At 39.8% G+C, this 12640-nt stretch overlaps 2 protein-coding genes across 7 annotated transcripts in view; both read left to right on the forward strand.

Annotated features, from left to right (window-relative positions):
* Positions 1-8936, forward strand: part of nhsl2 (NHS-like 2) — an 85351-nt gene extending 76415 nt beyond the window's left edge. For 4 of the 5 annotated variants that reach the window (XM_059535251.1, XM_059535270.1, XM_059535279.1 and 1 more), the window contains exons 4-8: positions 263-452; positions 1838-1975; positions 2248-4737; positions 4829-4976; positions 5641-8936. In XM_059535251.1, the coding sequence (XP_059391234.1) occupies positions 263-452; positions 1838-1975; positions 2248-4737; positions 4829-4976; positions 5641-5962 (3288 nt within the window). In that variant the 3' untranslated portion in view covers positions 5963-8936. The remainder of the gene's footprint in view (positions 1-262; positions 453-1837; positions 1976-2247; positions 4738-4828; positions 4977-5640) is intronic. The other variant, XM_059535260.1, reaches the window with a different exon arrangement.
* A 1374-nt stretch (positions 8937-10310) lies between these two features.
* The window catches only part of arhgap36 (Rho GTPase activating protein 36), a 37733-nt gene continuing 35403 nt past the window's right edge, over positions 10311-12640 (forward strand). The window contains exon 1 of one of the 2 annotated variants that reach the window (XM_059535300.1): positions 10311-10808. In XM_059535300.1, the coding sequence (XP_059391283.1) occupies positions 10716-10808 (93 nt within the window). In that variant the 5' untranslated portion in view covers positions 10311-10715. The remainder of the gene's footprint in view (positions 10809-12640) is intronic. The other variant, XM_059535309.1, reaches the window with a different exon arrangement.

The following is a 12640-nucleotide window of genomic DNA, read 5'->3' on the forward strand; positions in this document are numbered from 1 at the left end:
ATAAGCCGTAATTTAAAGATCCTGCCAAGACATCTGCTAAAAAAGATAAACTGAACTCAAGTGTTTGAATATAAAGAATATTAATTATTCAAATGAATAATATAATCATTCACATATACCAAAAATCTATATTTAGAAATGAAGTGTTTAAATGAATACATCATTTGGGTAATAATACAAATCATTACAAATACGTAATTATGAATTAATCATATTGGTTTATATTCATACTCTGATTTTATCTTTCTCTCTCTCTCTTTAGCCTGCAAATAAGCAGGTCTGTGAGGATGAGACCACAACATTAGGGGTCCGGGCACAGGACCCAACCCCCTGTGATTCAGAGAAGTCACTTCTAGGCTGGAATGCATCACTGAGTCCACCTGTTGCAGAGAAACCTCGCTGGTACCTGGGCCGACATACTCCAGCTCACCTTGTGCCCATTGAGATCACAGGTTGGCAAACTGTTATGTTGAGTGTATCTGGATACTTCTAAAGTCTTTTTAGAGTCCGAGGTGTTTGGAGGTGTCATTGATGTGTAATTTATGTTAAAAACTTTCAACAATTTATTAGCTGTTTATTTTTTTTAAGAAATGAGTCCATATCAAGTGGTGAGAATGTTTTGCTGTGTACAGCATAGACTGAACAATAGTTTCTCCTTATTACATTATCATCATCATCATCATCACCACGGACAACACTGTTTCTTAGTTCTTATGCTCTCTTTCCAAGGAGTTCACAGATCAGATATGATTTCTTATGAAAGTACTTAAAATGTTAAAGCATTTGCTCCTCTCTCTAGCTGTCACCCTGTTTTTTAAAGCAAGACATCACTTTCCCTCTCTGTCTCAGCTGTCCCACACCCATCTTCCCCCTAACTACCTTCCAGATCCCTTCTCTGTCCTGGATTTAGTAGAGAGGTGGCTGGATCTGTAAACACAGATAATGCTGTGCTTAGACTGCCTGGAGTCTGATTCCCAAAGTGGTGCTGCTCTTCACCCGCTAAAGATAATGAACAGGTAGCTGTTGCCATGGCAACATGCAGCTCTCCCTACTTCGCTTAGCTTGGAGGTGCAGAAAAAGCTGCATAGAGTGAGAGAGAGAGAGAGAGAGAGAGAGAGAGAGAACTGTAGCGGATGGGTGGGAGTAACAGGGCCAGAGGAAGTAAGGTTTTTTTCACCTCCTTGTTGTTGGTATTTTCATGAATGAAGCCAGCTCACATGTAGGGAGGTAATGAGGTTTTGTTGGGAGAGCTGTTTTCTGAGAGACACAAGGGGTATCCATGTAAAGAACATAGTGAGAACTGGGTTTAATTAGAACATTATGTTCAGTTCTTTTCATCATTGTGGAATGGTGGACCATTTATTACAGCACTCCTTCCTGCGATGGGTGTTTAAAATGATTAAACACCCAGTCATTGCAGTGCTTGAAAACCTCACATGTATTGTCCCACAAAAACTATAGAAAGTTACATAGATCTGCTATTAGGTAGTACTTATTAGTAAATATTCAGCTCTTGTTTTGATGTATTATCCAGTGTCCATTGTCTGATTTCATTTCTCCAGATCAATCAGGTACCATGATCAAGTGTCCGGTTAACCATCTATCTCATGTTGGCTATTGCTTTTATCCATAAAAGATTTTTTTTTCATAAATGGCAAAAATGCTTGTCATTGCCTTTACTCAAGTCTGATTAGGCAGTCATAAGTAATGTTTTTCAGCCTGATCCTAACATGTATTTAATAATATACCTTTTATACAACCGTTTTAAGGTAACATAATTTATCTGACTTAAGACTGTCAGTTAGCCTGACAGCTGGAATCTCATATCTTGCCTCAGGCCAGTGCTTTGATAAGCACTCCGCACAGCGCAGCGAACTGCGGGCTCCCTTTAGAACTGATTCAGCGGTCAACCCAAAGACCGTTCGCCGCCCGAGGAGTGTGATTGCAGGCCCCGATGTCACGCTGCACTGCCAAGGTGACTAACAGGAAGTTAGGCAAGTTACTGACAGGGTCAAATAGTGCAAAAGGAAATAAACAGGAAAAGGACAATGGGCACTGACCAATGATTTCCACCCAGAGTAATTTGTAAATCTAAAATGCAATGTTTGTTAGAGCCACACATAGGCTTTGACAACTTAGTTTTAGTTAACAATATTCAGAATGATATATTTTAGAATCTTTACAAAAATGTATAAACAGCAAACTTCTGTTTTAAACTCCTTTTAAAAAAAACTATTTTGTCTTTAGGTGACAGCAAAATTCTTGCTGTTGATCTAATACAAGGGGCCTGTTCCCCTGGATCCTCTCAACCCAGATCTTTGGAGCCAACTACAGAGAACACAGGCCAACAGCATATTCCCCTTCGGAAGACCCAGAGTGACCTGGAGTACAGTGTCCCCCCATCTCCAAAGACCCCATCAGGCATGATGGATCATGCCACTCTGATGTACCCAAGCCCCTCCTGGAATGGCCCAAAAGGTTCTACCTTTTCTCCTTCCTGGAATGACTCTTACAACTATGCCTTGGTTACCAGCCCTGCTTCCAAGCAACCAGTATCTAAAACTGGAATGCTAACACCTGGAGGTGAAGGAGGTGGTCTTATCTGTCCATCCCAGACCAGTTCCGGCCTCTCCATGAGCTCAGGGTCACATTCCAGCTCTTTCGCCTCCATCTCGGAACCATGTGGACACCGGATGTATACAGTGTCTACACAGGGGGGTGGCATTCCTGTAGGAAAACGGAATTACACTGAGGGGGCAACTTCCACTGCAGGCATGGGAAATAACAAAAGTGATCAGGAGAAGAGGTCAGTGCGGTCCAATGTCTTCAGGTTCCGTGAACGTTCACTTTCAACACCAACAGACTCTGGATCATTTTGCTCAGCAGATAATATATGTTCTCCAGGTGAAGCTGTCCCTGTTGTTCCAGAGGGTGAGAATTATGCCCTGTTATATCCGAGCAACAGCTCAGAGGATAGCACGAGCACTGATAATGTTTCTGTGACCACAGGTTCAGACTTTCTTCCAGATGGTCGCCTAAGGTCACGCTCACGGAGTATCTCACTTAAGAAATCTAAGAAAAAGCCACCACCTCCAGTACGTAGTGTATCCCTGATGAAAAACCTATCAGAGGTTGGAGGAATGGGCTCCTACCACAGTGAAGAGCACTTCAGAGATGGTAGACCCAAAAGTCTCTTTATCCCTCGGGATCATCATATTCAAGATTCATTCCAGCCAGAGTTCCTAATTGTCAAGCCTGAGGATGACACAGATCAGGCCCACAGTAGCTTGGAGACATCTTCTGATATTTCTCAGCCTCCTGACAGGGATACAGAGCTTGGGTTTCCTCCTCACTGGCAGCTTAACGAGTGGAAGTCCAACAATGATCCCTACCGCTCACTGTCAGGTTCAAGCACAGCCACAGGTACCACAGTTATTGAGTGCATGAAGGTGCAAGGTAGCTCAGAATCCCTAAATTCACCCTCAACCTCACGAGCTACATCTCCATCCCTGCTCTCCATTGAAGCTGAAACCAAGGTATACCCCTTCAAGCTCCCATGCCTCATGTCCCCATCCAGTGGCTACTCAAGCCAGTCTGAAACTCCAACCCCAACTATATCAAACACCCTCATCACTGGACCTTCTCCAGTTGGCTGCAAGATGCGCCCAAAGATTCCAGAACGTAAATCTTCCCTCCCAGCTTCTGCAAAGGATAAATCACGTTCACGTCTTTCATTTGAACTACCTGCAAACTCTCAACTGGATCTGTCCTCTGTCAAACCCAAGCAGAAAGCCAGCCGACGCCACTCTGACACATCTACAGCCAACAAACCAGGTAAACTGAGCCCTAGTCAGTCTTCACTGCCTATGGTTACAACAACAGACTTGCGAAACATCCGACTTCGTTCAGTAAGCCGCTCAGAACTTGAGGACAGTCCTGATGGCTCTTCTGACATTATAGAGGAAGAGCAAAGTCGAGATCTCAGCCCTCCTATTACTCCTTCTAACACAAAACAGTCAAAGCCACCTGTTGCAACGAAGCCACCTCTACCTAAACGACCCATTAACTTGATGCTTAAATCTCCCTCATCCTCCCCTCTGGCACCTGAATCTCCTCCATCTTCCCCTGTGGACCGACCCATGCCTGTGGGTAACATCTATATGGTTGTAAGAAAGCCCAAACCTAAGAGACCAGCTCAGTCATCACTCAGCACACCTGCAATAGCCCCAAAAGAGCCACTCCATTACCATGTACCTCATCTCCCTGAGTTTGATCTGGAGCATGGAATTCCTATTGAAGAAGATCTACCGTCCCCAAGTAGCCCAGAGAGAGAGGACAAAAGTAAGACTCTTCCAAGTAGAATGACGATATCCTGTTTAGTGGAATTAGACAAAAGGAAGCCCAAGGTGCCTCCTCCGGTGCCAAAAAAACCCAATGTCCTTCTTTTGCCCTCTCCAAGCATCCAGACCAATGGTGGGGCAGAAAGGCAAACTCTACTCTCCGACAGCATCTCCCAGTCACCTACAGGTCCATCAGCATCTGACATTGAGGGTGATTTGCTTAAAGATGAAGATCAAGATGATCTTGCAAGGGATCATGCAAACCTTAAAAATTCAGAAAGTTGTGAGACCTTTGGAAATCAAGAGAATGATGTGGTAGCTGAAGAGGACAGTTCAAAAGATTCAGATTCTCTTCAAATTACAGAGAGAGAGGCACCTCCAACAGAGACAGTAACAGGTTAAACATTTGTTTACATTTTCAGTTAAGATATCTTTCTAGGCATAATCAATCTTAGGTTTAATTTATATTCTTCTATGTTGCTTCACAGAAACTTATGCAGAATCAGAAATACTGGAAGAGAACAACTCTGAATCTGACAAGACTGAACTACACATAACAGAGGAAACAGACGATGATGTTTTTGTCCACACAGCCACAGCTCACACCACGGAGGACCTCTTTACCATCATACACAGGTAAAATTTGTACTTTAACATTCATGCTGATTTAATCGATTTCTCTCTAACTAGAATTACTTTGGTATAATTTGAATACATATGCAGATATGGTATTGTACTAGATTATCTGTCTTCCAGTGCAGTTAGCCACTTAAGTTTCTATGTCCAACTGAAAAATTTTATCAATATAACATAAATTGATTGCTAAAAAATTATTTTTTATCAATTTAATTGCTAACCATTTTATTAAAATCTGTTTGTGATGCCCTCTAATTTAAATCATTGTTTTTGTCCAAAAACATATTTAATATATTTATTAACTAAACAAATGTAGCTCTTAAGATAACATAAATAGGAAATGGATTAATTAGCCAGCCATGATAAACTCTTACATCCAAACCTGGAGGACTACTGTTCTGTGATTTATTTCAAATCAGTAACTCTTAAGGTGTCTTTAAGTGGGGTTGGAGCTAAAGTCTGCAGGGCAGTGGCCCTCCAAGTCCAGATTTGAGGAACCCTGGTGTAAACGCTTACAGGGTTGCCAATTGTGACGCATCTGGCGTGACACTCACGCTTGGACTTAAGTGTGAGATTGATGCTTAAAGCGTGAGTGTCACGCAAGATGTGTGAGAGTTGGCAACCCTGCGCTTATTAAACATTTGCATTGTTTTGCCTTTCCTAGGTCAAAGAGGAAAGTTCTTGGTCGCAAGGAACCAACAGATTCTTTTGGAAGCAGGCAGTGTCTGGTCTCACCTGTGAAAAGCAGTAGCACAGACCTCCGAACTCTGGGCCTCAGCACCACTCCTAGGGCAAGCTCACGAAATGAGAACTTTATGGCTCTTCTCCAGAAGAGAAGCAGCAAAGCCAGCAGCGGGACCAGAGTTTCTGCCATGGAGTTGCTGAAGAGCACAAACCCCTTGGCACGACGAGTTACTGAGTTCTCTCAGTCACAGCCAGATGGGAGTGCAACAAACACACCAAAACCAGCTCCACAGGACCAGTGATTCCACTTGTAGAGAACCACATGGTGGATATCAATATGGCTGGTTTTCCGTTACACTCCACTGCCCATCTAAATGGTTTAATTTACAAAGACCACATGCTGAAGGAAATTAAGTGGGTTTGAGTTGTTGCTTTCAGACAAGGGGATATCATTCTGATGATGTTAGATTTTTGTGGAGTATAGTCAGTTTTAAAGGAAACTGAGCCCACCACTGATACAAAATTCTGACATATAAATCTGCTATTCTGGAAATATAAATGTGATGACTAAACTCTTGAATGGAAACTGACATCAAGAAATATTTTCAGACTGTTCACTATTTTAGGAGCCCAGCCTATATTTGTTGCCAAAGCCTGCTCTGCCCACTTCAGTGGTGAACTTGAAAGTGTCTTAGTAGGATAATTGTTGAAATAGACTGCACAAACTCACACAGAGAGAGGAGTGTATGACACAAGTCGGAAACATTCCACAAAGGTTGTAAGCAAGGTCTGGTACCCCTTAAAATGAAGCACTTTCACCAGTACAGGAACTAGTTTACAAGACAAAAGCTATATTTGTTATTTTCCATTGTTTATTTTTCGTTTTATTTTTTCCAAAAATATGAAAGGCCATATAAATGTCTTCTTGAGTTTATTTAATCTTTAAAAAAAAAAATGATGTATACTATATATATATATATATATATATATATATATAAGAAAATGTAACTGCTTGATCAAAGACACAACAGACACAAAGCTGTCTATATATGTGACTATTCTTGGGAAACTGCCTATTATTTTATAAGCTCACAGCACACAAGGGATTGAAGTGATCATATGGAATCATCATAATGCAATACATCTGAACCCACATCTAGAGATCTTCACACACTGCCAAAAGTGTAAATAGACAGCATATAGTTACAACAAAAATCTAAATTGTCATAGACAAAACATACCTTTGAAAAGAACATTTGTGGACAGTACAGAAGAGAACAGAAAGTGATGGTTCATGGGGGGGGGGGTGGACATTAGACCACAGAAGAGGGTCCAGTAAGAGTTAGCAGAGGGTCATTGGTCTGGTTCTGGCTGTCCCTTGTGTCAGATCTGTCCATGGTTTCTTTACAACTCAGGAAACCCATCATGGCTACTGGTCCAAGTGTATAATCTCAAACTAGGCATGTGATTTACTGAGGCCTAAGGATGGTTAAAAAAATGACCGAATTCATATATCCACATTTTTTTCCAGAAAAACCAGACACTCATGACCACAACTCCAGATCATCTCTCAAGACATAGGTACATTCAAATCCAACATTCTCACTTTATGTCCATTTCAGACTATGCATCAAAGATGAATCAGACTTGTCCTTCTGTTGGCACTGGCAATGAATGCCTGTGAATGTTAGAAAAGGGTGAGGCAGAGCTTAACAGTGTTATGTTTAGATTAGAATTTTTGACCAAAAAGAACATAATAGAAAAGTAATTTTTTAATGATTGCCCTCCACGAAACTGCATTGTAGATCGACATTTCGAATGCACAAAGACTTTGTAGACTTTGATCAAATGTGGTAATTCACTCAAGGACTTGAGCTGGTCACCTGTCGTAAACTGATCATCATCCTTCATTAAGGGAATATTTTGGAGACTACTGCAGACGGAGAGACTGAGATTTCACAGACTGCTTCTTCTTACCATTCCATATGAAGCTCCCCTTCCTAATGTGACTGTTCTTCTGGCTCCCAATTAGACAATGGACTGAAACCTGGTGCTACTGAGCCGGAGCGCCCTCAGCAGTCCAGGAGAGGATGTGCTTGGCAAAAATCTGTTCTAAGTCTGGAACAAGATCGAGATGGATCTTGTCTTGATGTTCATCTTCTCAGACTAGTCCTTCAGGTATTCCGACAATATGAAAAGCGTAACGTGAAAAAAAAGAGACAGAATACCACCATATTAAAATAGTGTGTGACACTTGTTTTAAATATTTAGTGAATGAAAAAAAAGTCTGACAACCAGTGTTTATTTGCCTTGTATTCTGGCGTGAAGCCTCTGTGTTTTTAAATGCCTTGGTATTGCACTTCCGTAGAAGTATGCAGAGTTTCTTTTACTCTTTTTAGGATTTACTACTATAATATTTATCACTACTCTTGTGTACTCTGTGCTTAACCCTATCAATGTCAACAGTACTCTCACAGGTACAAGTAAGAGAGAGAGAAGGAGGACAGTGGAAAGAGATGGTATTATATGGGCAAAACAAATGGAACTCAAGAAATGTACCTTAGTGGACTGTTAGAAACCTTTTGCATCAATAATGTAAATCCCAGAGAGGGGAGACAAGTATCCATTGGAGAGACATACAGTATATATATAATGATCACATTAGAAGAGTTTGACAAACTGACCTGAAAAACCAATTCCTCTCTAGTTTCACTGGCTTCACTCCAGCCATTTCTTTTTCTTTCCTCGCATAGCCGATAGTGATTCATTCTGAATCCCATTTCGGTACACAGAAGAGAGTCAAATGTGCCAGCTAAAGGAGAAAAAAGGGAGTCCAGAACAAGTTTGTTAACAACCATCTGGTTGCTGTCAAGCATAACCAATGACTTTTAATCAATTCTTGACATCACAAGCTGACAACTCCCAGTATTACACACAAGACTTGGTTTTTTGTCACAATTTACAGTACATGCATGATAAGACTGAGCTTAGTAGTCCTTTCTCAGATTGCCAGAATGGAAAAAGCTTTAAAATGGTCAGATTGTCCTTGTTCATTGGGATTAAAAGAAAGACAGGGTGGGAAGGCAAGATAATAATGAGAATTATATTTTTGTTATTTTTTCCTTGGAAAGACATATTTTGAAATTTGCATATTATAGACCTCACCCTCCAGCAGAAATGACGGTTGCTGTGAGATCTCTAATCAGCTGAAGTATGTATTGCCTGTGTGGTAAAAGGTATATCATTCAAATAAATTATTTTTCTTGCATAACAGTCCTTTGCAGTTATGGTGGTGGTTTTTTTTCTTTTCTTTTTTTTCTACTTTAGTTTACACAATATACATGTACATTGCCTTTTTGCATATTCAAAATCCAAATTTTATAATTTATAAAGAAAATTTTATCTATGAGGACTTCTCCGTAGGATTGAGATCTTAGATCAGATTCCCTTACCAAACTGAGACCACACAAAACATTAGTAATTCCACAACAAATTTACGTAATCGCTTGCATTATGAGAATCTTGAACAACATTGCCCCCTTGTGGGTTTATTTTTACCCTTCATTTCTGCTGTTTGTCAAACGTGTGCAGAGCTCACTTAAGTACCAAGCACAGCCACCGCAGCACTTTCAGAAACACCTGTTTTTCGATGCGATGTTTCTGACCCACAGGGCCATCGTGTGCAATAACAAAAGATCACTGAGGTACTTTGAACTACAGTATTTATTATTTTTAATGTTCAGTAGTCTAATACTACCGTTCAAAAAAAGGGGATTACTAAGATGTGATCTAAGGTTTTTGAAAGAAGCTCACCAAGGCTGCATTTTTTCTATGAAAAATAGTGAAATAATTTTTGCACATCTGAAAATCCCAAGCAGTAAGCTAATATTGTGAAAGATTTCTTAAAATATAAAATAACTGTTAAAATAACTAAATTAACTGTGTTTTAATATATTTTGAGATATACTTAATTCCTGTTATTTTTGTGGAAACAGATACATTTGGCTTGATTCTTAGATTCTTTGAAATAGAAATCTCATAAATGAATGTAAAAGTCCTTAATGTCACGTTTGACCATTTGATCTCAGAATCTCAGAAATTATCATATATATTTTTGAGATTAACTACTTGGGATTTTCAGATGTGTTTGAGATTATTAAAACAAAGTTGTAATAGCTGAAAAAAGATAAAGGGGTAGAATAGTTTTTTTGCTATTTGTTGACATAACATATAATGATATGATTTTAAGAAAGCATTATTTTTATATTTTATTTTATTTATTTTTTATAAATCTGTATTGCATTTGGCTGTAAAAATTATTTGTAGGCCATTTATGAACGTGCATTAAATGTCTTCACAAGACTTTGAGCATGGATCTTGCAACTTATTTGACAGTTTAGGAATGTGAATGTTGACATTTAGAATTTTTTAATTATACACTTCCCATCAACAATTAAACCATTAGAGAATATTACTTGTTCAAGTACTTTAGTCAGATCAAAAATGTCATGGAGCAAAGTTCAGTCATCATACTGCAGTTACTACCAAGATAAAAGCTAGTCATACTCGCACTGACCTTCAGACCTTTGTTTTATGGCATGCGCAGTTAAGGAGGTGGAAATGGAAGGATAAGTGAGACCTGATCCCGGTACAGCCCATACTAATGCATTCCCAGTGCTTCCAGTGCTTGCAGAGTGAAGGCTGTGAGCTTGTCAAACTCTGCGCTGCCAGTGGCACATTTCCTGTTGTTGACAGGCGAGGAGCACAGCAGAGGCTACACTGAGCTGCATGCAGGGACTCGCATTTTATCAGCTGGAGTGCACACAGACACACTCAGAGAGCACCCTTTCACAGGAAGAGCTGCTATCACTTCTCAGATACACAGACGCAGAGGAAGCACTGACACTGAACCTCTTACCAGCGGCCCAGAAACAGGAGTTGCTCCACAGATGGACTGACTCCCTCCATCCAGAGTTTGACTTTTGAGAACAAGTGGGATCTCCTTTGTTGTTTTCTCTGTTTTCACCTGATCTGAGTGTCTACCCAGGAAGTGTTATGGTTTTGTTCTTCATGGGATCGGATAAAACCTCATCTACCGTCATGCTGCCTGAGGACCCTGTTCGCCAGGACATGCAGTTCTACTATGTGGTGAGTAGGGGAAATACCTACAGTTGTATGCAGATGTGTACAGGTTTTAACGCTTTCTCAAGCTGTATGATTCCCCACACATCATTTTTACATTTAAAAAGTATTATAAACTAAAGTTACTGTGATGCTGTCTTATATTTTCCTTCTAAGACTCAAATTCATTAACACATTTTCTCAACCATGTGCCCTATTTTATGCAACCTACATAAGCATTGCACTGCTGAAATAGTTGTTTCTCTCTCTTTATTGTTGTTAAGATATGGCGGTAAATATTAATAATTAAAAGCATCAGCATAAACCAATATTAATATCACCTGTTTGGGGGTCAGCAGCATTGGTAAGCATGCTATAAAGTAGGCTGTATACTTCTGCACTTTGGTCCATGATCCAGGAACAATTTTTGAAAACTGCTGTAAAACTAATATCTACTGTTTGTTGTACTTACAAGTTTGAACTAAAGGATCTTAAAATCTTACAAAAAAGAGTTTAAGTATATATATATATATATATATATATATATATATATATATATATATATATATATATATATATATATATATATAAATGTTCCTAACAAAGTAGCCCGTGTGCACTCCAGTTTGGCTGCTAAAGATAACCATGGTTGCAGAGATCGCAGGTTTAGCTCTGGATGTGGATGCTCCATGGACATTTATCCCCAAATTGCTCCACAAGATCTGTCCCTGCAATTCACATAATCTGTTTCTGCTAAATGATATGTAATGAAGTTTCAGAAGGATGATCAATTCAGAAAGAAGGCTTTGTTTCTAAAGGTTTATTTAATAGGTTCTTCCCCCGTTGCGTCAAGCCAATCTGAACAGCGTAAATTTAATTAAACTTATTGGACATCACATGAGCTAATGAGCCAAATATAGAGTACACACGTACTGAAGTCTCAGGATTCATATCAGCTGATCCGATCATTTTTTGCTCTTGGTGCTAAAATACTAAGTAGAAATAGTTTAGGAAGTTGCTTTCATGCTTCAAAACAGCGTGCAGTGGAAAGTACAAAGATTTGATGGATTGGCCAACATCTTGGACAGTGTGCAATATAATGAAGACCATATGCTGTGCGTGTGGGGGAAGGGGTCCTCTTCTATTTCATCCTGCTGTCAGCTGTTTGCAGATAGCCATCAGTGTTCGTTGGTAGAAATAGGACAGGTGCAAAACCAGCGTTTCTGTAGACATCTGCGCTAATTTATGCACCGTGTCCCACAGCATTTCTGATGATGCACTCTTAAAGTGCACATTGTGGCATTGATTTTAAAGTGCTTTAAGTATCATTAGCAAAGGTAAAACATGCATGAGTCTATTCTCAGAGGAAACAAAACAAGGCCACCAACTTTCACATACTTCTGGGTAATGCAGCACATTCCCGCTGAGTTAGTCAAGGTAAACAGATCTATCTCTAATGTCAGTACTTGATCAATAAGGGGCTTCTCATCGCAAAATAATGTTTTATAGATGTGTGATACTTAATACATATGGTTAAACATACTGGAAAACTCTTTTTGCCAACAGGCTGTCTGGGAAAAATTCGAAATATGTTCTGGAACATTAGAAAACTCTGGATTGGGGTGTTGGAAGAATTGGAGGCAGGCAGATGAGGATTAGATTGTCTCCATGTGTCCTGATTTATAGTTTGGACCAATAAAAGTAGCATGAAAACACAACACCACACCAGCTCACAGTTTCTTGCACTAAACAGCCGAACTCTACCAGGGTTACGTCAGGAGGTTTAGTCTCACTGATCTGCTGATGAAAGATGATGTGCTATGTCTTAATACAAGGGTTCCACAAACCTTTTGGGGAGC

This window comes from Carassius carassius, chromosome 3, assembly GCF_963082965.1.
Source record: "Carassius carassius chromosome 3, fCarCar2.1, whole genome shotgun sequence".
NCBI classification, from domain to species: domain Eukaryota; kingdom Metazoa; phylum Chordata; class Actinopteri; order Cypriniformes; family Cyprinidae; genus Carassius; species Carassius carassius.